At 39.7% G+C, this 26,230-nt stretch overlaps 1 protein-coding gene across 2 annotated transcripts in view; it reads left to right on the forward strand.

Annotated features, from left to right (window-relative positions):
* The window catches only part of tafa5l (TAFA chemokine like family member 5, like), a 100,575-nt gene extending 78,087 nt beyond the window's left edge, over nucleotides 1-22,488 (forward strand). For both annotated transcript variants that reach the window (XM_053503319.1, XM_053503320.1), the window contains exons 5-6: nucleotides 14,794-14,837; nucleotides 21,779-22,488. In XM_053503319.1, the coding sequence (XP_053359294.1) occupies nucleotides 14,794-14,817 (24 nt within the window). In that variant the 3' untranslated portion in view covers nucleotides 14,818-14,837; nucleotides 21,779-22,488. The remainder of the gene's footprint in view (nucleotides 1-14,793; nucleotides 14,838-21,778) is intronic.
* The last annotated feature ends 3,742 nt before the right edge of the window (nucleotides 22,489-26,230 follow it).

Genomic DNA, 26,230 nt, shown 5'->3' on the forward strand with positions numbered 1-26,230 from the left:
TTCCTACACTAAAGCACACATCATTTTGATTTACATACATTTAGGCATTTGGCAAACACTCTTATCCAGAGCAACTTACTTTTTTTTTCTTCTTCTTCTTTTTTCTTCATTGTACAGTACATTTAAGCAGTTGAGGGTTAAGGGCCTTGCTCAAGGGCCCAACAGTGGCAACTTGGTGGTTGTGGGGTTTGAACCTGGGATCTTCCGAACTGTAGTCCAATGCCTTAACCACTGAGCTACCTCTGACCCCCTGAGTAAATAGTTGCTCAGTTGCCCCAAAGTCCAATCTTTACGCTCAAACTAACAAACTGAATCTCACTAGCAAGTGGTTTTCTTCTGACCACAAAGCTGTTTATTCAGAATCCTGTGAGTTCTCATCTCATTGTGAATGTGTGTATGGAAATGCACTTACTTTCACTTTTAAACATAGTTATGTTTTTTTACTGTTGATTTATTTTTATGTCCTTAATTCATGATTATTTTTTAACCACATTTCTTACATAAAGGTTCAGCATAATCCTTCCTGGTTTTAATACAGTAATGTGTTGAAATGTTCTTAACGCAGTTCCAGTCATTTCAAATGCCCTTAGTTGTCTTTCTGTATTTGCTTGATGCAACCAAAGAATGTTTTTGAAACAACACTCTTCTGAAACAACCCTTTTTTTCTGGTCAATATGCATACATTACTGTAGTAATAATCAGAAGATCTTACTACAATCTATCAATCTACTGTATCTCAGCTTAAACGTGTCACCCTACTCTAAAATCACACGGCGGCTCATTTTACTAGCATACCATGCTGAGCGTACGGTAGGTGGCAGGTGTAAAAGGCATGATTAAAAACAAGGTTGAAGTTTTCCATTTCAAGTTAGGTTGGAACACTGATGAGGTTGTGATGCTTACAAGTTCTTTGCTGGTCTGTAGGGGAAACCTGTTACAGCCATCGAGAGCCATGAAACGAGAACGAGAAATTAATTGGAGAACCCTTTGAAGAGTGTAATTAGCCTGTTGTTTCTATAACTGAGAAGTAACGACGCTTTAAAGACAACTGTGGATCTTGTTCCACTAGCAGAACTGCAAATTTAATGATATTGCTTATTTGGAATCATTTCGTTGTTCAGCTTCATGATGAACTGATTTAGCATTGTTTGCTATTCATGATGTGAGACTGAAATGTCTCAAAAAAAGCAGCCACAGGAATCAACTCTAAGTGGCTGTTTTGCTCTCTAGTGAGAGCTTCATACTGTGCTACATACTGAAACAGCCGAGCACCCATACCTTCCTTAAAATTCCTGTAAGTTGATTATGCATTATAGTAAAAGTGATCCCAGCTAACCGTTTTAGCTAACTGAAGGCTTTCTATCTAAACATTACAGCTCTAATAACATTCGCATCCCATGCAGAAGGCCCAGGTTCAATTTCCAGCCAGTGTCCAAACCCCTTCCACTGGATGCAGTGCCAGTCCCACGCCCGGATAAAATAGGAGGGTTGCGTCAGGAATGGCATCTGGCATAAAACCTGTGCCAAAATGGATGGTCTGCTGTGGCGACCCCTTGCCGGGGTCAGCCGAAAGACCAACAACAACAGGATTTGTGTTACAGAAATGTTTTTATAATACTGTGGAGCAAGACATTATTACAGCGAAGGTTAAGGAACGTTTTTTAGGAATGTTATTGGCTTTAACCTGTTTCAGACCTGTTGATCACATACTGACTGATACTAACAGTGCTTATGCATTGAATTTGCAACATTATCTTCTTCTCTTTTTTTTTACTGGCTGAATTTTGTCTGTGCAATTTATTGCAAACAATAGAAGAGAAAATAGGTGGAACAGCATTGTAGACTTAAGAGAACGAAGGTGTCAAAAACAGAGTGAGCAACGAGACGGAGAGACGTCGGAGACGCAACAGTCAGGCGTTTAATCTGGGGAGCTGTAGCTCACTGAGACACTGAGGCTGATCTGATGGGGTCAGAGTGAACACAGAATCTCATACAGGAGTCCCCCCCTCCCTCCTCCTTTTCTTCCTTCCCTCGCTCCTTTCTCTGCAGTTGCTTTCTGCTCACGTCTCTCTTGGTTTGCCCACGCATCCACCCGCCTCCGTTAGAGGCTACTAAATATCTGAGGCATAGGGGAATTGCCAATCCTCTGAGAGTCTGTACCCTTTCCAACCTTGCTCTCTGCTGGCTTTTATCGAATGCATTTATGAAGCCAAACACTTCTGGCTCGCCAGGTCGGCTGATTTGATTTTTCGCTCGCGCTCCCATTCTCCAGGAGGGAGTTTATGAAGGAGGAGAGGGTGGGGGGGGGAGACGGATGCATATGCGGCATTCCGGTCTCCAGAGCCAGCGTGACACTGCAGAGCGCTGCTTAATACGCCACCGACAGTCTGCTTAGCCATGCTGGAAGTACTGTAGGTTGTTTGTTTTTTTTCCCCTTCGACAATTGAAAACGTGATATGTCAATTAACAAAGAACTGACATTTGGTGGGCAGTTAGTACAGATGGAGAAATATATAGATTCGCAAAAGGTTACACTGAATCACTGAGCAGACCTGATCTTTTCTCTTCGAAATATGATCACAAAATCCAATTATTTCACAAACAGACATTTGTTCGGATTTGAAATGGCTTCTGCTCTCAAATACAAGTTTGCAGTGAGCTGGTATTCACTAGAGGAGAAGTCCACATACATAGGGTTTAAGAGGATAAAGAGCAGAAACCTGTAACGAAGAATACAAATGCAATCTCGCATATTGAGGGTTCAGCAATTGTGGAATTTTTAAAACTTGGTTGTTGAAAGAAATTAGATTGATCATTTCTCAAATTAGCGTGTTTCTGTAGTCGAAAGGCTCAAGCAGAATATTTCAGAAAATAAAAATAAAAATATGTACTCTATCCAATGCCTATAGAGGTGATGAAAAAATGTAATGCTAAAGACAGCAATTCAAACCATTACAACAACATACAGTAAGTTTTACATAAGGTCTTACACACAATACTTTCTTGCACAAAACATGTGCAAAACATTTAAATTTACTAACTCACTCATCTTCTATATCCTGCTTTATCCTGTATTCAGGGTCCTGTGGACTTGGAGCCTATCCCAGGAGACTTAGGGCACGAGGCAGCGTACACCCTGGACAGGGTGCCAATCCATCACAGGGCACATTCAAATTTAATGCAAACAAAAAGATGTCCCAATAATATTTTTTATTCGCTGTCAGTGTCCAGGCACTACACTGTTGCCAATGTTTTCCTCCGGTATATACTGTATATGAGGACACACACCTGTAAAGTCCGTTTGTCGTGTTTTTATGAGATTAGCTTCCTGTACAGGGTAAGTGGTATAGAAGATAAATGAATGTATTACAGTATGTCATGTACAGCAAATCTTTGTACGTTTTCATGCTGATTTCACATGAAACAAATAGACAAAAAAATGTATTGATAGCAATATTCAAATACCAAAGCACTCTGCAAACTGTGTTTTGTTAAAATTTCAAGAAGACAAACTACGGCTTGCTAGGGATGAAAAATGTCTACAGACAATGCTAGGTAAGCAAAAGTAACAGCTTCTGGCTAAAATGTTCTTGATGATCAGTTGCCATTGGTCCTTGTCAATGAGAGGACCAATTTCGGTGCAATAAAGATATATAGCATAGTATATACAACTACTGTATATACTATATATGCTATATATATATATATATATATATATAGCATAGTATTTACAATAGTTGCTCTTAATATAAGTAACTATATTGCTCTTTTACCGCTTTATTTTGAATAAATTAAGGGTAATAATATGCACTTAAATGCACTTTGTTTAAAACCAAAAAACTAACAAAATTCAGTATACCGCCTAACCAAAAACAATACAAATGTTATAATTTTTTACCTTGATCAAGCAAAAAAAAAAAAAGAAATATTACTGAAATTGGGTTAAAAACTGAACTCCTGACCCATCAACTTTAAAGGGGTCCAAATTAGACCGTGACCAAACATCACTTAAACATTTGGTGAAGTTGCATCATAAACCATCATCAAAATCAGTAAAAAGTACAGCTATGTTTAACAGTGAAAGTATTCTCACAAGGTTACTAAACAGCTGGGTGGCCAATCAAAAAAGACTAATAAACGAATAATGAATTTGGAAGCATAAATATTGGTGTACTGTATATCATGTAGCAATAAAACGAAGTCAGCTGATGACCTGAATGTAAAAGACGTGAGCAACAAACTCTGTAATCATATCAATGATCCAGTGTCATTAAAAATACAGTACTTCTGGTGTGTACTCTAGGGTACTTCTGTAGTCAGAATGGTCAAAAGAAATAAAAAGCTGAGATTCTCCATTTAACGTCATCATTAAGTTTATTAAGTAGACCATAAGATGTTAGATATGCATGCTGGTCAAGATTACATATGTCCACCTTGTCATCCACAAATTCAAAGTAGAGTAAATACTGTACATGTTAAATTTTATAATCGCATAGTGATTACAAAATATACATTTTCAGAAAGATATATTGTCCCTTCTTAAACAATATATTTAAGTTAATGTAAAAAGTCTGTTGATGATAATAAAATCAATCCAAAATGTGGCAAAAACAATGCGCACATGTCCACTCTGTCAGAGAAGATTGATTACAGGGTGGACATTTCTTCAATTAAGGAGCACATGGTGGACTTTCATTCAGTAAAGTGATTCATTGTTGAAGGGGACTGTGTACTGTTTATCAGATACATTTGCAATTTCTGGCAAGTTTTTATATTTATTAATATTTCACTATGACAGGGTGGACATAAAATATGATGGAAATTAGGAAATGTGAGTGTCAATATTTAATGTACTTACAGCATTTGTTTCAACCTTCATTGAAGAAGGAAACAATTATGGTTGTGGTGATGTGACTGATTACATCGGCCTGATGTCAAAGGAGCATTCCCCCAATTTCAGGGACACATTCAAAATGTGTATTATCAGTGTTATTTTTATTATGGAAAATCATTAAATAAACAAAAAACAAAACATTAAAGAACATAATAAGTGTTTTCCAATTAAAGAAAAATAATTACATAATTAGGCAAACACATTTCAAGAGACATATAATTGTACTGATGCTATATATGTCCAAATGTTTGCTTACTTATAATAAAACTCAGAATTTTTAGGGGTTTTTTTTAGCCAAATGTTTTTTATACCTGGGTGATTCTGATTAGGACACCAGTGGCACTTTACAGTGGTATTAATGCAGAACCACTGGCATGTCTGGCAAAAAAAAAAAAAAACCTGCAGTGAGATACGGCGGAGGACAAGCGAAGCTTTGGGGCTGTTTCACAGCCGACGGTCCAGAGGCTCTTAGGAAGATTAATAGTGTCATGATTTCTGCTAAGTATCTAAATATTTAATCTCTGAACAGGATGATGACCCAGACACACAACCAGATCAACACGGAAATGGTTGCAGGAATGCAAAATTAATGTTGTGCAAAGGCTATTTGAGGAGTTCTGAGTTCTAGGTTCGAGTCTAATATTTTAGTGAAAAGTTGGTGAAGGTTTTAGCAAGACAACAAAGAAGCTTTTGATGTAGAAGTGTACCTGCTTTGGAATAAACATTTCATTCGCACGAGGATGTTCTCTCTCTTTCTCTCTGTCTTTCAGTCTCTCTCTTTTTTTTTTTTCTATTTCTTCTATGTCAAAAAGGCACTCGGGCTATATCAGGGCAGTGTTCTTGTATCCACTTAGGCTGCCCATAGCCCGCAACCATCATCTCCTTGCTTTGAACTACCATTTTCTCTTTATTTGTGTGAGCCCCTGCACATCTTTAAAGAAGCTTCTAGAGATGTTTGATGTGGGTCCAGTCCATCAGACCCTGATCACAGCGTCCCCTGTAGCACCGCTCTCCGAGGCTCTGCCCTATCTCTCGTTATGTAGGACCTTTCAGCCTGGCTAAAAATCTTTACTGTGATCCGAGTTCATTCTCCTTCTCATCAGGTCCCAGATGATGTAACAGAGCAGCTTTCGCCGGATTGTCAAGAGATTGGGAATTCCCAATCTGACAATTCCACAGTCGCCCATGCACAGAAGTCATGAGAGCAAAATTGGCGGATAGCAGGGATGGCAAACTCCTCGGTCTCCCCATGAATCACAGCAAAACTAGCCAATCGTATCCATCCGTACTGTAGATATATGACGTGTTAACTGGCTTTACACGTCTGTGAAAGTTTACAGATCCTGTAGCAGCCATCGTTTGAATCAATCAATCTTAGGTCAGAGACTGGCTACAGAAAGAATAAGAGAGCTAAAAAAGTACTACATTTCTGAAAGTACTGAATGTTTAAAGCACTGCTACAAAAAAGCAACTTTAAAGGTCCCATATTTTACTGTATATGTTGGTCTTTCAGCTGCTCCCGGCAAGGGCTTTGCCACAGCGGAATATCCAGTCTGCACAACAACTTGGCACAGGTTTTACGCCGGATGCCCTTCCTGACGCAACCCTCCCATTTATCCGGGTTTGGGACCGGCACTTTGTCCAGTGGGATTTGGGCACTGGCTGGGAATCGAACCCGGGCCTTCCGCATGGCAGACGAACCACTTATTACTAAGCCACTAGTGTTCCCAAAGGTTTGCGAGAGATAAATACAATACGCATGTCAGATTGTTTTAGTGTACGTTCACATCAAAAGCCATATTAATTCAGATTTTTTGGTCAGCAAGGCATGACAGTTCACATTTATAATTTCAGTACAAGTGACTCCACTTATCTCCACGTGTTCACTTATCTGACTTCAATGTGGACGCGTCTGTCCTCGGACTCAAAGTGGTAAGTCTTTGCTTGCAGTATTTCAAATAAAACACATAATGAATACGTGCTTCCACACATATGTTTAGGTGGCTATTTTTGTTGCGGTCCAAAAGGAAAAAAGCTAGACACCACATATGACCACATATGAAAGTGACTCAGATTTGATGAAAAAAAAAAAAAAAACATCAGAAGTGTGCATTCAGACAGCTCTAAAAAAAATTTTTTTTTTTTAAATAATGTTTCACATTAGGGTAAAAAAAATCTGATTTAAGGCCCTTCAGGCTGATAATGTGAACGCAGTGCTATTTATAGCCATAAACAACAATAACATTTAAAAATATAATAATAAATTGTATTAATCTGTGTTTTTTTTTGTGTGTAAGGTTTTTTTTAATATTTAATTAAAATAGTCCTCCATAAATTTGTAAACCTATCACTTTTCTTACCCCAATGCTGTTTCCATAGTATATTGTATCGTATTTGTACTATGCAAGAATTCGGTTCTATTACAGTAAAAGGTATTTGCGCCCACCTCGAGAAACACATCTGACTTTCCCCGGTGCGTTTTCACCGCAGATCTGCATCCCTGTGCGTTTATGTGTATTTGACATTCACTACAGAGCTCGACTCGATAAATAAGCACTTCATTAACTGTTCAGATCTGTTCTACATCAGAGCTCTGCTGTGCTCTGGAGCTCAGCTTGCAGCCATCAAAAGCGATAAATCAATCTTTAAATGGTTAACTCGGGCGAGTCATGAGGACAGAGAGCTCTACTCACACTTGGCTCCTACAGTAACCTTGGAGATGGACACTGGCGCAAGTGTGTGAATGTGTGTGGGTTTTTATTTTTGTGCAGCATGTCTAACACAACACTCAAAGTGCAATGTTACCTAATGTGTGTGTGTGTGTGTGTTTTTTTTTTTTTTTTAATATAACATGTTGTCATGGTGATGTGCTTTTCTCAGCTTTGGCACAAGTGGACAGATATTCAGCTTAACATGGCTTCAGTCAATATCAGGATTCAGATTTAGACATTCTCTTCAACAATGTGCATTTGGTAACTTCTGTACAGTAAGTGACCTATGGGAATGTAAAATAGGTGCGTGTAATGCCAGGGAAGTATTTTCTATAGTGATGAGGCATCTTAATCCAGCACCGCACTGTTGCACCTTAAATTCTAATTTGTGCCCATTGTTGTGGGGGGAGTGTTATTTTGTTATTTTGTCATAAACTAGAAGATCCAATCAGGCTTCAGTATGCAAATGGCATGTGAGTGGCACAGTTGTCAATGCTCTTCAGTTGTGAATGGACCTCTTTTGGTTTTGCGTTCTGATTTTAGTCCTGCTTATCATCGTTTTTTTTAGTGATTGCGTTCACCTGATTATTTCTATTTTCACTCTGTTATGCCGATTGCAAGATCATACAGTGCAGAAATTGTCATTAAGTAAATAAAAATAAAACATATATTTATTTTTCTCATTTATGTGTAAAGGCAATGACCATTATGTCCTTTACTATTGAGTCATTTGAGTCATGAAATTCAACCTATACATATATAATACAGGCTGCAAAGTGCCCTAAAGATACAAGTAATAAATTGCTTGTTTACGTCCCAACCTCAGCAGCGACCTCGTTTCCCCTCTCGTCTGTTCCAACCACTCAGCATTCAGCATCAGCAGTTTACTAATCACCTGATCATGTCATCATCTGTACCTGTTTCTCACTGGTGCATGACTCAAGTTAGATGGTTTTTTTTTTTTTGTTTTTTTTTAAGATTGAATGATTTATAGGTCACTGTGTGGCTTTAAAAAAAAAATACTGTGAAACTGCTCAGGTACAGAGACTCGACTAAAAACAAGAGTCCAAAAAGGCCTTCAGGAAGCCTGGAGAACTATTTCTCAATACAACATTAAAATTACAAGAGAATCTGGCTCTTTGGAAGCAAAATATAAAGACATGAGGGGTGGTTTGAGATTTTTGTGCAATACTGTACATATTCATACATAAAAAAATAGGACATTCCACTTGCTCGTATTTTTCTATTATTATTATTATTATTATTATTATTATAATCAAAAGAAAATCACATTTTAATTGTGCCACGTAGACTGTAAAAGCTTTAAAACGTGCCTGTTTGATTGTAAAAGGACAAGGCCTAAGATAGAATAGAGAACAAACTGATTATAGTCGCTACCAAATGATAAGGTGAAGACATCTGTTCTTGGTCAGATAAAGAGAATCAGCTCCTCGTATGTGAGAACACGATGTACGGGGGAGCGTAGATTATGTTGGCAGAGTTGGCAAGTTTGTGTATAAAATGCAATGGCTGGGAGAAAGAATTCACCTGCAACCGTTTGCTGTAGAAGACGGGTCCTTAGCTTCAATAAACCTTTCTTACTTTGTTCCTATCCAGTGAATAAATTACTTGTCTTTTGGATTTCCACCACATTATTAAGACTAAAGGGCATTAGTGTCTCGGTGGTAAGTGTCTCGCCTGTCATGCGGGTGGCCTGGGTTTGATCCGCGGTCCCGAACCCTGATGAAATGGGAGGTTTGTATCAGGAAGGGCATCTCGCACAAGACCCGTGCCAAGTTGCATGCGGATCGGGTGGCCTGCCCTGGTGACCCCTTGACGGGAGCAGCTGAAAGACCAACAACAAATTATTAAGATTAAAAAAACAACAACAACAAAAAACATGCCGTGTCTATAGTTTCTAGGGAAACTTGAAATTATTCTGTCCTGAAGACTTTTTAGTTAAATTTAGTTACAGCTTCACTTCTGACAGTTACAAAGCACTAACATTTGAGATTCAATCCACAATGTGAAATCTTTTTTTTTTTAATAAAAAACCTTCACCATAACAACAATTCCACACATATAAAATCTTATTTATTTGGACTATACACCATACTAGTCCACTAGTGTAAATGCGCTAAAGAAATCAGCTCAGAATGAACATTGACCGATTTGCCTTGCAGAAACAGTAGCACTACTCTCAGAGCTGCGGTTATAGAATATTAATCAACAGTCTCTGAAAATTCAGAATCAAGGACTAGTATAATATTGTGGATACCCTGTTATCGCCACATGTCTTGTTGATGCTGGTAGAGTCTGACAGACACCATGTTTCCTCCATGGTAGCGTCAAGTGTATGTAATAGATGCAGACAGCGTGTTCTACCTAGTTTGCCTCATGCGGGTTGGGAAAAATGTTTTCCTGCTCTGTTTGTTATGAAAAAACGCTAATTAGATTCCGTGCTACTGCTGATTCAAGCCAATTAGAGTATGGATGCTGCTGAGCTGGCAGGAAAAGCTATCGACATCGATTCGACGATGCCATTGTTATGTCTTAGATCACCACGGACATGACGTGATGCAACCGTGTTTGCTGTCTGCAGAGAGTAAACGGGAAACACAACTGCAACACTCTCGTTCAAGCTCGTAACCAATGCCGCCGCCGCCCCCGTCGAAGAGCTGAAACACCTGGAGCCGTCGCTTCATTTGCACTAATGAAATCTAATATGCTCAATTAGCAGAGTACACATTAACAATCTGGGCCGATCCGCTAGCGAGGCAGTGTACCTATTTTTCATTCTCCATCCTCAGCCGCGTGCCCAGGGGCATCTGCCCTGCCATATTAGCGCACACACTCCTGCGGGCGAGAGAGACCGAGCAGAGTGGTGGTTTCAAAGGATTTTATGCGTATATATTTTATATTTTATACTTCTTTCTTTGTTGTTTCATTTGTGTTTTTTTTTTTTTTCAGAAACTATTCAGACAGGATATGATTTCTGGATATACAGTTCTGTATGTCTGTTAAGTAATGTTGCCTGATGTCTGTGGTGATTAGGCGAGTTTCATTTAATACAAACTGATTGTTTTGACCTTTTATGATGATCTAAGTCTGGTTGGGCTTGTTTCTTATTAGGTCACATGACCATAACATGTAAGTCTGTAGGGCTTGTACTTGGAAATCAGCAACTTAACCACTGGAAGCATCGATTCTCTGTCCTCTTCTCTGCCATGTTGCAAGTAATGTAACTTGTTCTAAGCAGCTTGTTGTAACGCCTCGGATCACTTGCTGCTGAATATCCCGTTCCAGATTTAGCCCCCTATCCAGTGTTGTTATGGTGGCATGTTGGCTTAGTGGTTGAGTTCGATTCCTGCCACTGGGTCTGTGTGCTTGGAGTTTGCATGTTCTTCCCATGCTTGTTGGGTTTCTACCATGGTTGTAAAATGGGAATAAATGTACTGTAATGGTAATCCCAACCGGTCTCCATGGTCCCTTCATGGATGGATCCAATGGTATACTGCAATAAGCTACAAGTGTGGATCCGATGGTTTGTTTTCATTCAGCACTTTACCGATGTTGAGCAAAAAGTGTATTTTCCACCCAAAGGTGTTCTTCGCAGGGATGCGGTCAGGGATCTGTGCAGGACACTTAAGTTCTTCCACTCCGACCTTTTCAAACAAGGGTCGTTGTCATGCTGGAACATGGTTGGGCCTTTTATTTCCAGAGTCAGGAAATCCTAATGCTATAGCATACAAAAATAGCTTGTCTGCTTCCAGTTATGTTTATGTGAAGAGAACCACATACTGTCAGATGTCCGCAATATATACCCCATATAGTGTATATAACCCGAGTCATGTCTACCGATCATGTGTAGTCTATAAAATTGACTAAAATCTGTGTAGAGGTACAGTACACTCGTAATTACAGCTAAGTACATTATCCCACCGTCTCGTGTAAAGCCAATCCAGTCTGAACAGAGCTTAAGCCCTCCATCACGTACAGACTTCCTCATCGTTATCACTTTACTCTGTGTGGATTCCTCCCGCTCAGTCTGTCTCCTCTATCCTCCCTCTCTTTTACCAGCTCACCTTGTTAGCCTTTTAATTAGCAAGAAGAGTTCATTGCAAGTCCCCTAAGTGCTGCCTCAGCTTTTTCCTTCCGCGTTCATGTAGCTCGATCAATAGCCAAGCATGTGTGAGGCCCAGACACTCCATAAAAGTCTTTACAAAGCAAATGAGCGGCAAGAGAAGCCAGCATTTGAAGCACCCGAGTCCTTTTTCTTTGTCTGCTTTGTTTATCCTACTTAAGACTTTTTTTTTTTTTTTTTAATCCTGCAGCAAGCCTTTTTTGAGAAAAAAAAAAAAGATGACACTCTGGGAAGGAAACAAAGAGAAAAGGAAACACAAATCAAATCAGAAATTTGGCGCATATTCACAAGATCTTATTTTTTGCTTACTCCAGCACTTACTTTTTTCCCCCCAGTTTTGATTTAACAATGCAGCGATGGTACTTAGCATTTAGATGACATGTTTCAGGAGAGAAGCTATAGATCAGGCAGGCTGTGTGCAGGGGTTTTGCCGATAGCACGATGCTCCTCGAGCAGACAGACAGCTGGAACACTCACCATCCACCGAGCTCACATGCCCGGCCAAGGCGGCTGTTATTAACAATGTAGGCAGCCCATCAGCATGGATCTAATGCCAGCCTGGGGCTCAGGGGGGTCGTTGGCATGCCAGCAAGTACAGTGAGCCCAAATAGCCTTGACTTGCCAAAGATAGTAAAGTCGCCTATGAGACACCCTTGGGATCTTTAATGTTTTGGATGAATAAGTGGGATGTTGGGAGCTGCCTTAAACTTGATGCTTAAATCAAAAGAACAAAAACTTTAGCAGCTTAAGGCCAAGGCAGTCTAAGGCAGAGGAAAAGGTTGACGTGGAAGGGTGGCACATGGAAATATGCACAATGGTTACATTTACAGAATACTGTACATGAAATCTTGAAAATGTGCTAAAATGGCCATTTTTATTAATCAAAATTGTGAAACATAAATTTATATTTGAGAAAAATGTACTATAATACATACAGTATAATAAAAAAGCACACTGTTATACTGTTTTGGACATCATGGTTTTAAATCTTTAAGGGTTTTGCCCCATGGATCGTTCAACATGGAATAAATTGATCAATTTTCTGGAACCATTCTGAATGTTATTAATGAGCCCTTATATGCAAGGTACATTATACATTTTATATTATTTATGATAAGTTAATCATATCCCTGTGTCTTTGGGAATCATCAACGTTCTTCAGCGATCAACAATAATAAACTAATTTCCCAGGGTGCATTTTGCCCTATCACACACGGGTCATTTTGCCCCCTCGGAGCAGCGCACAGCAAGTATTGATGCAGCACAACCACATGGCGACTGTAGCACTTTTATTTTTGCCAAATAAGCAGGTTGACCCGGTTGATGTAATGGATTGTATGGGCTGTGAAACTCCTTTCCTAACATTTTTCCCAATGATGTGTGATCTATGATTTATGACTACCCACCTTAGATCAGAGAGGCCCTTCTTACATGTAGCACTGTTCAAAAGTCTTGATCCTCCACTCATTTCTTTAGATTTTGCTTCCAAGAGCCAGACATTCTTGTATTTTTAATGTAGTCTTGAGGAATAGTTCTCCAGGCTTTCTGAAGGACCTTTTTTTTTTTTACTCTTATTTTCAGTCCAGTCCCTGTACCTGAGCTGTTTCAGAGGTATGTTTTTTATTTAAGCCACACAGCGATCTATGAATCATTCAATCAATAAAAAAAGAAGTTGAATTTGAAGGCATGAACCAGTGAGAAACAGGTGCAGATGATGACAGACGATCAAGCCAGTGATTAGTATACTGGTGGTGCTGAGTGGTTGGAACGGACGAGAGGGGAAATGAGGTCGCTGCTGAGGTTGTTGCATACAGTACAAATTACGTGACCTTTTTTTTTTTTTTTTATCAAGAACCTCATTAGCCCGAAGTACATGCGCAGTTACACAAGTGCAGTAATGGAGCATTGGGAACATTAAGACAGTCATCTGATTAGGTTTGAACATCTTGAGTCAGACTGTTTTTTTTTTTTTTTGCTTTTTTAAAGTTGAAGTGGTAAAGTTGGCTATATGCATAGAAACCTAAAAGCTAAGGCGGATCAAAACACAAATATTCAGTGTGGTTGTTTGCATGAATTAAGCCACAGCAATATCTGACAGGTCTTCCCAGATCACTGCACAAATCTGATTTGTTGCTACAGTAGGTAAAAAATTTTTTTTTTAAAAACGCCTGAAAGTGACTAGGGATCCACTAAAATGGCATGCTGATATTTCTCATCTGCCTATGCTACTGCTGCCCAGATATACCTCATTTTAGATGAGGTCCCAGTCCACCCAAATCAGCAGTAGAATACAGAAGAACCATAAAAGTAAAGTTTTCTTAATGGTATCCGCTGAACCAAAACTGCATTTGACTGAAGAATAGGTAGATCATATCCTGAAAAGTTTTAAGCTTTCACTTTTTTGACTTAAATAAGTTACCTTATTTAATATTATAAGACAAATAATACCAATAGGAAACAGACATTTTGATAATATTGTTTCCATAAACTGCAGAACTGTAACAAACTTTTCAGAGATTAGATTAGATTAGATTAGATTAGAAGTCAGTTTTAACCAAAGAAAAAAAGGTGCAATATTAAGTTTACTTCATTTACATAGAAAGCATGAGCTTATGACTGAGGATTGAGAGAATTCTCTTAAAAGGTGTATTTATGTATTTATTTATTCATGTAAACCCCCTACACAAAGCTTCTTAGAGTCTTTCAGTGTTATTATAGTTTAATGTATTGCCCTTAGTGGTTAGAACTGTCGCCTTACACCCCCAGGGTCGGGGTTCGATTCCCAGTCTGTATGCATGCAGTTTGCATGTTCTCCCTGTGCTTGGTGGGTTTACGTGAATGAGTGTGTATCCTGCAATGGATTAACACCCTGTCCAGGTGCCTCCTGCCATAGGCTCCAGGCTCCAGCCCTAACCCTGTGTAAAGGATAAAGCGGTATATACGATGAGTGAGTGATTATTGCCTATGGGAGGGAAAGTTTAAGTTTGTAGTTTAAATGATTCCTAATGTTCCCAACTAAACGTTTGTTTTCTCTTATCTTTTAGCCACTGCCAAAGGAGCCATCTTAAAGGATCTCAACTGGGAGGAGGTGAGGATATCCACCTTGACACATACTTGTATATAAATTCCAAACCTATTCACATAATTAACTAGCTATATGTAATACAAATCGCTACCCAGTCTTAAAAGCACTGAGAGTCTTAGCTTGTAAAAGAATTCTAATAAAATTCCAGTCTGAAAATAATATTTATATTGGCACCCGCTAATGTGCCAAGTTGGTCGACTCATATGCTGACAACACAGATGTTGCAGCTGGCTGTCTGTAAAACATGCGATTTCTTCCATCAAGATCAAATCAAGACTAATAATTAGTCCACAGCTCGTGCTTCCAGTGAGAAACAATTCTGCAGCTTTAACAAGCTCAGAGCGAATAAAAACGATGCACTGGATCTGAAAACATAACTTCTCGGCACCACTACCGCTTCCTAATTAGCGGTTAAGCACTGTTAGTTCGAAACATTCCGAATTTAGAAATTGCAAACGAAAATGGTCTTAAATCAAAGGGTTTAAGGTTTTTTTTATTTTTTTATTTAGACTTTTTTGAAAAGGAGAGTGTTGTAATTAGTACTCACGGGTCTAGATTGGTACAGTATACTCTATATGTGTTCCACTATCACTTCCTAACTGGTGGTAAAGGACTGCCAATCCAAAACAATGCATGCACTAAAACTGCACCAAAGATGATTACTAATACATTAATTGCAATTAATAATAAAAGTGTTAACTAATTAATACGGTCTAAAATGTGAAAATGAAGCAGTGGAACACCATTACGGTTACTCTGCATCGTTGAGACCAATTATGAACTTGAGAAAGTTTGAAGAACTGTGCTGGCATTTTTTGTTATGTCAAAAAAAAAAAGAAAGAAAGAATAAATAAAAGAAAGAAAAAAATGACCCTTTCTGGTTTAGGTTTCAGATTCGAATGTGATGACAGATACTGATATTTGAAGCACTAAACAGATGCTCATGATGGCGTTCCATTTCATCCTTAATGAGGATTGGATGTCTTACTTAAGGCTAAATTGAGAGTATTGTTACCCTGCTTCATGAAATATTCACTGTTTTGTCTTTCAGCATGAATCCTTAAGGGTGCGGATCTACTTCGTGCACGCAATTTCTACACAGGCGGAATGCTTTAGATACGTGTTTGTGTATCTTGTGTTTATCTCGAGGATTAATAGCAAAGCTATGGGAATTCTAGCCAGACGGACATGCCTGTCCATCTGGTTTCCAAATTAAATTGAAAAGTGAGGTTAAACCCACTGACAAGCTCTGTTTGGCTTTCAAACTTTCCACCATTGACGTTATTCGTTCTCTTGTTATATTGCTTATCCTGTATACAGGGCCACGGGGGGGCCTGACTCCAGTAGTTTGGGGCACAAGGCGGGGTACACCCTGGACAGTCCATCACAGTGCGCACACACCATATACACCCACTCACACACTCATTCACACATTACAGGCAATCTGGATGTACTTGGACTGTCGGAGGAAACCGGAGCACCTGGAGAAAACCCACCAGGGAGAACAAGCAAACTCCACGCACACTAACCCAAGGCGGGAATCGAACCTAGACCCTGGAGGTGCAAGGCGAACGTGCTAATTAATCAATTCAATTATTTGGATAGCCTTGTTAACAATAGACACTGTCACAAAGCAGCTTAAATATTCAATGCTGGATATAAATAAAAAAATTATTAGTTCGTCCTTAATAAACAAGCCAGAGGCCATGGTGGTGAGGAAAAACTCACTGGGACATTAAGAAGAGAGAGGAACCGGCCTTAAAGGGAAACCCCATCCTTATTTGGGTGATAGCATAACCATAAAACCTCATCCTCATCACAATTCTTCACAATTTCAGTCCTAAAACTATACAAATTATAACGGTATCAAAAATTTTATATAATATATAATATATAATTATATAATATATAATATATAAAAATTTTTAAGACTGTAATAAGAAAACTCTTATTGTTATTACTTTTTGATGGTGTACAAAAGTATATACAGTAAGTATGCCGTTAGAAAAACAACAATATTCTGTTTATTTAGGTGGGGACGATGTCACATGGTGCCTTCATTATTAACATTAGTATTGCACCACATGGACAAATTGCATCCATTTTTGAGGAGCGCATGGTTGTGCAATGTTTGCGGATGTTAAATACATTCGATCTGAATGAGACAATGTGTAACCTAATGATATGGAATTAATTTATAACAGTAAAGAAAAGTGGTGACTCAGGTGCAGAACAGTAGGATGTTGATTTAAGGATGAAATGAGAGGGTTGCGTCAGGAAGGGCACCCGGTGTAAAACCTGTGCCAAGTTGTGTGTGTGTGGATCGGATGATCGGCTGTGGTGACCCCTTAAAGGGAGCGGCCAAATGAAAGATTGATTATTGACGGTATCATACTGTATACTACAGTACCAGTCAAAAGTTTGGACACAGCTTCTAATTCAATGGTCTATTCTGGTTTTTATTTCTATCTAAATTGTAAAGCAATACTGGAAGGGAAAGGAAAATATGCAATAATCTTCTTTGAACAGTTGATTTTGAGACGTGTCTGCTACTTATGCTCTGTAAAGCTTCATAACGGCTCTACTCTGAGGTGCTGGTTGTTAACTGGTGATTTCTGAGGCTGGTAACTCTAAATGAACTTTTTTTCTGCAGCAGAGGTCAGTTTTGGTCTTGTTTTCCTGGAAAGGTCTCCATAAGAACCAGTTTCATCATGGTGCTTGATGGGTTTTGCCAACACACCTAACAATACTGTTCTTGCAAGTATCGTTCCAGAACAGCTGACCTTCGTGTCGTGACGGAAAATAAATCCAAACTGGTGTCCAAACTTTTGACTGGTACTGTATTTCTAATTATAAGTAGTTTAATAACTAAATACAGAATGTCTTTATTTTTCTATAGCCCCAGAGGATTCTAAGGCTTCCCGTTTAAAACAAAACTGAATTTAGTGTATTTTTATATTCATTATTCAATTTAGACTTTGTTGGCAATAAAACCGCTCTCCTCTGCCAGCTCACTTAGTGTTATAAGCACATGCTTCAGTAGAGTTACAGAGACCAAAGTAAACCAGAAATAAAGTTGAATTATTATCATTTATCCAGCCGATATTGCTCAGACAGGCCTGATTAAGCTGTCTCAGGAAGGAGCCACAGGCTCAGCAGCAGGGCTAGAGCGGGATTAGAGGGCACGCGTGGGCCACAGCTACAATGGCAATCTGCAGATGAAGGAGGAGATGACCGTTCAGGACGTGACCGGCAGCCTCAATGCTCTCGGCACAGTCTCAGTAGTCACACTCCCACCCTTCACAGGCAGCGCTTTCAGAATCAGCCACAGAGAAGCAGAATGAGACACGGCTGTATTTAATAAGATATATTTACACTCCAGCTGTTGTTTGTCACTGCTCGCTTCGTGGCGCTCCCTCTGGGAATTCGCCGGATGGGAAGCCGTGTGTAGCTTCAGAGGGGAAAAAAAATAGAGGTGACGTGAGGACATGACGTGGGTTTATACTCGGCCTTAAAGCAATTAGTACCTGCCAATCAAGGTGAAGTGCAGCTGTTTTTTTTTTTTTTTCTTATTGACAGTAATTGCTATTATTTGCATAAGGAACTTTAATGCTTTTATCAGGATGGTTAACAAGAAAGTTTTTTTATGTTTCATATTTCTGCAGACACAGCTTGGCTTTGTAATTTCTGGGATTAGTTGGCCAATGCCGCAGTCTGCTTGGAACAAACAAACCAGAGATCTTGTCACTTTCAGTTTGCTTTGGGAAAAATTCCAGAAATGCAACTATAAAAAGATAATTGCTCTTATGAGGCTTTGATAATATCTAAGATTGCCATAACATTATAACCTGTCATATAACGTACAAGTCAAAAAAACACCTCTGACTTGGCAAAGGAATGGACTCCACAAGACCTCTGGACATGTCCTCTGGTATCTGGCACCATCCTTAAGCCAAGCACATCCCACAGATGCTTGATCAAACTGAGATCTGGGGGACTTTGAGGTCGAGTCAACACCCTGAACTTTTTTTCACGTTCCTCAAACCATCCCTGAACAATTTCTGCAGCATGTCAGGGCGCATTATCCTGCCCAAAGACGTGTATGTTTGTGCACTTGGGCAGGAACCATGTTTAACCAGGTAGGTTGTACATGTCAAAGTAGCATCCACATGCCTGACAGGACCCAAGCATTACACTCTGCCAGCTCACCTACTTCCCTTAGAACATTGTAGTGCCATCTCTTCTTCAGGTCAACCAAGTACAGTAAACACCTGTCCACATGATGAAAGTTATTCATCAGACCAGGTCACCTTCTTCCATTGAAGGAAAGACATAAAAAGTCAGTTTGCATTCCAACATGTCGCAAACTACAAACGGGATGACTTCTGACTTTCATTCAACAATATCTTTCTTCTCGACACTCTTCCATAAAGGTCAGATTTGTGGAGTGCACGACTAATACAGTAGTATTCTGTGGACAGATTCTCCCACCTGAGCTCTCTGCAGCTCCTTCAGAGTCACCATTCGCCTCTTAGCTGCTTCTCTGATTAGCGTTCTCCTTGCCCGGCCTGTCAGTTTAGGTGATCGACCATGTCTTGGTAGGTTCACAGCTATACCATACTCTTTTTTCATTTTCGGATGATGGATCGAACAGCACTCCGTGAGATGTTCAAAGCTTGGGATATTTTTTTTTAACTTAACCCTGCTTTAAACTTTTCCACAACTTTATCCCGGACCTGTCTGGTGAGTTCTTGGGTTTCATGATGCAGTTTGTTTACTTTCAAAATGTTCTCCAACGAACCTCTGAGGGCTTCAGAGTACAGCTGTATTTATACTCAGATTAAATTACACTCTATTTACTAATTAGGTGACTTCTGAAGGCAGTTGGTTCCACTGGGGCATCGGAGTAAAGGAGGCTGGATACAAATGCACACCACACAGATTTTTATTCGTAAAAAAATGTAAAAACATTTATGATTTTACGTTCACTTCACAATTTTGTGCCACCTTGTGTTGGCCTATCACATAAAAATCCCAATAAAACACATTTACATTTGTGGTTATAACGAGACAAAAATGTGGAAAAGTTTAATGGGGTACTTTTGCAAGGCGCTGTGAACTATGAAGGCGGTGTAGGGGTTAGCACTGTCGCCTTGCACCTCCAGGGTCTGGGTTCAATTCCGGACCAGACTCGATCGCAGTCTCTGTGTGCTTGGAGTTTTCATGTTCTCTTCGTGCTTGGTGGGATTCCTCCGGGTACTCCTGTTTTCTCCCACAGTCCAAAGACAAGTAGGTTAGGCTAATTGGCGTTCCCCAATTGCCCATAGTGTGTAAATGGGCGTGTTTGCCCTGCGATGGATTGGCACCCTGCCTCGTGCCCTAAGCCTCCTGGGATAGGCTCCAGGTTTCCTGCAACCCTAAATACAGGATAAAGCAGTATAGACAATGAGTGAGTGAGAGAGAGTGTGTACTATGACATATTTCTATCATTACCAACATTACCTTTTTTTATGCAAGTTGTGTTACAGTATCTCTTTCATGGGATCAGACCAGCCATTGCTCCTCATACAATGGGCCTTGGTGGCCATTATCTAGTCTCAGGTTGACTATTTTTTCTTCCTTGAGCCAAATGTGATAGTTACTAGTGATTGCATACTGGAAACACCCCAGAAGACCTGCCATTTTGGACCCACCACAAAAAAAAAGGCTCAGAGCCTTATGATCGCCCATTTTTCTTGCTTCCAACACATCAACGTCAGTAACTGACAGTTTACTGGAAGACTTATACAGTACTAATACACTCCTTGACTTGTGTTATTGTAAAAAGATAACCAGGCCAATATCATTCACCTCTCCATGGTGGTGAGAATCCAGATTCTGTTCTGATCTGTGGTGGTCCAAATTTCACAGACAGCAGGCTATTGTACTGTACATAGCAGCAGTCATTGCTCTCCCACCTACAAAATGCGTCATAATGGCCAGTCGGTTATCATACAAGAAGTCTGTCAAGTTAGTCTATAGCTCCGACTACATGATGTTCACGCGGTTATAAATTTCCTCTGTCAGATGTGTGGACTACTTTCATGCATTATTAAAAAACAAGTACGAGTTGTCTTGAAGCCCATAGCGGTGCTGTCTGCATTTGCAGTTCGCCGCAGCCTCATCATCAGAAGACTGATCTCTCCGAATTCAACAGGAGAAAACCCACATCAATCACAGGCAATTACAGCTACACAGGAAGGAACGTGCAAGTGGAGGAATCATAAATATTTATTTGTGAGAGGGAGGATTGGAACTTATGAAATTCTGCTCCGATCTGTGAAATTATATTTGAGCCTATTAAAGATTCATTTGGTCAGTGAATTTTACAAATTCCCATGCTGAATTATTTATTTAAGTGGCAAAACGTGTTAGGGAGACTGTTAGTTTCATACCAGTGACTGTAGATGAATTATAGATTCTCGGGCTGATGTGGGAAGTGGGATAATGAGAAAGTGCAGGGATTATGCTGGAGACATGCCAGCTCATTGGGTGAGAGCAAACAGAATTCGGTGCATACAGATATTAAAATCATATGAAGTAAGTCATGCAAAAATGTGGTTCGTGTATGGCATCTGTATCCTCCGCTATGTCTTTTAATATAAATCTTCTACAATAAAAAAAATTCCCTCTCCTACATCTATCGAGCTTCCGCCTCGCCCTTTGCTTGCTATAAAATATGACACACAAGACGTGATGGAATTTTATTGCGAACCGCATGAAAACAAAATAAACGAGAAGATCAATGAAAATGCAAATGCCGAGGAGAAGGAAGACACGAAGCAGAACAACACTGCATGCTGCCCGTTTCTCTTCGTCTCCTTTGATCATAACACGCAGTGCTTTTTTTTTTTTTTTCTCCTGCTTCCCCTTTACGCGTTGTCTTTCTCTTTCTTTGCATGCAGGTCTATAGACATTCACGTGAACATTGAGGACCAGACGACATCCATCAGACCAGCACATCTTATCTTAACCATCCTCCCAGCCCATCCCCGGAGCTCATACAAGACCCACCACCACCGAGCCACCACCGAGCCACCAGTCTCCTCCACCACCACATCCTTACCGGAGCCTGACTTTTTGGATACGACCAGTCAAACACCTCCAGCGGGACATTTTAGTGTCCTTCTTATCGGTTTATAATGAGATCATTGGCAAAAGAACTGCAAGACGTATAAATCAGTTTTAAGGCCAGAAAGAAGCACACATCGCTTCAAGCCTCTAAAGATGCAGAACAAGCTGCTGACATGGAGTGTAGGAGTATAACATAATCCTGTTTGATTTGCTTCAACATCCAAAAAAATAAATAAAAAAATGAAGAATCACTCAGACTCTTGCTCCAGCCCAGAGACGATCACGTCTTAAAGACACAAAGCGTTTTTTTTGGGTTTTTTTTCGTTTTAAACACCATGTGTATCTCATAACGTTAACGTTGACAAGACAGTCTGCAGATTGAAACGGACAATCTTATCATATAATCAAGCAGCTGATGGGACTCATTGCTTCACCATGTTAGACTTCTTGACCTGATTCTCCTGTTAATGAAAATGGGAAGTCTTTGATAGTATCGACCTTACTGTCTGCTATTTTCAAGTGTAAAAAAAAAAAAAAACAATTACCAGCTGCTTTTTTTTTTCTCTTCACTGTTTGCTTTCTAGGGTCAGCCTGCTTTTGATTGTTTTAACGAAAACTCGAAAAACATTTTGCCTGCGAGGCGACATGCAATGTCACATGAGACGTGTCCCTCGAGATAGCTAGGAAATAAAAGACTTGAACGTGTACATGCGTGCATCACGTGTGCCGACGAGGTCAGGTAGCATCTGTTGTTTTAACATCCATCATGTAGATTTCTACGCTTCCGGTGTCCAAGGAGCGAGAAAGATGTTTACCTATTATTTCTTTTAGCTTATTGTTAAGTCGGTGGCCTGGGAAAAATGATAAGCCACATGAGAGAGTGTTTTGTTTAAAGTAAAAATGATAAAAAATAAAGTTACATGATGGACATAAGGGTCTAGCAAACATAGAAAAACAGGCACAAAGAAAACGGCCACTTTCAGTGAACAGTAGGTTAGTAATTTATCAGTCTGGAGGGGTAGGCAGAGCTCCCTCGGTTGTGAATTTTAATGGTGTTTTATGGTTCCTAATAAAGTCTGTTATGCTTCTGGCAAATATGCAGAGCACAACATCCCTCGCTTCCAATTACTGAGAAACTCAAGGAGAGTCTTCAGCCATTCATCATGCCGTACTGTTCCCAGAAATAACAGGAGAAAATCTCTTTCTGTCTCGCTTTCTCTATCTCCCACTCTCTTTCGCTGTCTGTGGTCTTTATGTTCAGATACCCGAGAGATGTGGGTCTTTTTCTCATAACAGCATTTAAAAGTGAGTAACAGCACATGGAGGACACAACACTGCAAAGATAATAAGAAACATTTTACGAGGTTCTAAATATCCTCATCACTAATTTATTGAAATTGCAGGCAGTGTTTGATTGCTTTTCCTGCACACGTCCGGAAAAGTAAAATATTGAGGTCTGAGGAATAGGCTTGTGCACGGATTCGGTCAAATCTGTTTTGTTTTTTTTTCTTATTTTTTTTGTAAGAAAGCATAAGATCCACAAACGTTCCAATCACTGGTTTGCAAATAAAGCTCGCATTTTTTTTTAGTCAATGTACATTCATTACCCGAGGCCATGAAAGCATCTGCAGGTACTGTACATGTAGCATATGTGTGTGTGTGTGTGTGTGCGTGTGTGTGTGTGTGTGTGTGTGTGTATTTTGGGATTTATTTTCTACATTTTAAAACGATACTAGAGATTTCAAAACAAGATAGATAACAACCTCCACAACAGTCTGTTGTTATTTTAAAACATTTCCAGTCTTTCTGGAATAGTTCTTGCAAGAACAGTGTTGTGTCAAGTGCATTTGCAAAACCCATCAAGCACCATGATGAAACTGGCTCTCATAAAGACCTTTCTGGGTAAGCAAGACTAAAACTTACCTCTGCTGCAGAGAAGAAGTTCATTTAAAGTCACCGGGCTCAGAAATCACCGATTAACTAACAGCACCACTGATTAGAGCCGTTATGAAGACTTTACAGAGCAGATGCATCTTAATTTCATTCCAAACTTTCCACAGAGTCATGGACACCAAAGATTCATCTCCATACGAATTGTTCCCAAACACCAACACAAAAGCCAATGCAGCACAAGCCACCATAAAAAAAAAAGGCAACATTGGCGATGATAGAAACACCCTACAACCCATGACACCCAAAACATCTGTCCTGGTGCCAGACTCCACAACACACCACCAGTGGTTCCATTGAGCCACACCCAGAGGGACCAGAGCTGCCGCAGTGACACAAGGGGAACCTAAAACCTAACCTATGCACCTAACCTTAACATTAATGGTTTATTGGTGTGTGTGTATACATTTTTTTTAAAGCCTTCTGGAAAGATCTGGAATCTCATCACTAAATTTATTACAAGTTCTATTAGAAATGAAAAATCGCATTTAATTTTACCAGATTGCAATGGATTACAATCATGTAAGACATTTTAACACTTTTTGTTTTCACAGCTTAGCTCCATCTGCGCAGTTGCTTAGCTCTGCCTTTTTTTTCTTTAATGTTTATCTCACACTAAGTTGGGTATTGCTTTAAAGCAAGGGTGTTTTCACTGCACCTCGCTGTACTGTAAGTCAGCACTCTCACTTACAAAACCAAGCTGTTAATAGAGGACTTTGGCAAGATTCCCTAAACACGTCATGTATTAAACATTGCGGCGGCTCAGCAAGACCAGTATACACCAGCTATTAAAGACGGACCGATTTACCATTCAGGTCCCATTTAGACTTGGCATTAAAATGCGATCCATATCTGAATATCTGATTTGAGTAATGAATGTTGCCTCTTATTTTTCTGTTTGCGTTACGATCGGCTTTCATTTCATGTGCAAACCTGGCGAATTGGCGCGAGATGAACCAGCTGTAATAGTTTCACTGAAATGAACTGCGATCAAACATGGCAGGTGTACGATGACCAGAGAGGATTAGGGTGTCCAAGTGGCACTGAATTTACTTTTATTTTGGTAAGGGACGTTTTTTTTCCCCCTCCGTATACAATATATGAATGCCATACTTCAAGACGAGAAGCCGTGTGTTCATCTTGATCTGCAGCTTATAGGGTTTTTGATACAATCTGAAGACCTTAATATGAACCCACTTTAGGGATTGTATTCACACCTGGCTGACTTTCCCTGTGATCCAATCACGACGTGAGCCAGACCACCCGCGGAGATACAGGTGCTTGCTCATCTGATCATATTGGGATGCCTGTGTGCTTCATTTATTTATTTATTTATTTTTCTGGATAAGAGCACATTTTTAATGCAATCTAGCGACTGATTGGCAATTTATCATTCATCAGTAGCCAACAGGCGACTCTATTAAAGACCCAAGAGACCGCAGGGCTATTTCAATCTGACACAGCCATCCATTCCTGTGTCATCTTGCTGTCATATTTATGCACATATTTACTCATCGAAAGCACTACTTGGAGATATGGAATCAATAGAGCTGCAACATCAATCTGTGATCTGGACAGTGGCGTGCAGGTCTTGTTATGGCTGATCGCTGGACTTCATATGAGCCTGTGTGCTTCAGGGACTCGTACTGTACGATTTATCTGTCAAACCATGATGCTTTAGACAGGCACTTAAAAAAACACTCACACACTCGGCTTAAACCTCATCGGAACAGAGAACCTGCCTTTCAAGAAATCTACATGACATATGGGAATGCAGGAGTAAGAGTAGCTTGGCATGTGTAGCTGGTACTGTGGTAGTCCTACAGTACTTATACCATGGCATATTATTTGCTGAAATGTTACTGTACATGTACCACACTGTGATGGTTATACCATGGTACATACTTGGGTACAACGACACATGGTTCACCATGTTCTATAGTATGGTACTATGGATCACGTAAAAATATTTTATACGTTTTACATACTATAATGAAAATACTTACAGTATAGAGTATTGTACCACTGTACAGGTATGTATGTACAGTAATATGAACTGAATATCTGAGTGTATGCTAAAACTCTTAATGCCTAATATGGTAGAGTAAGTAGCAACTTACCAATTTGTATCCCTGCTGAACTTTGGTAGTCACTGTGTTGCCCAATATGTACCATTGTCTTCACCATAGTACCATAAGTGCCATCGTACCTATGAAGGTATTCCCTAAAGTTCCATAGTACTATTAGTGGAGTACCTACTGTACTGTAAGTACTGTAGTACCTACTGTACCCTGGCACTCTATAAATTCCTATGCTGCTTACCATTGTTATGA

Source organism: Clarias gariepinus, chromosome 9 (genome assembly GCF_024256425.1).
Source record: "Clarias gariepinus isolate MV-2021 ecotype Netherlands chromosome 9, CGAR_prim_01v2, whole genome shotgun sequence".
Taxonomy (NCBI): domain Eukaryota; kingdom Metazoa; phylum Chordata; class Actinopteri; order Siluriformes; family Clariidae; genus Clarias; species Clarias gariepinus.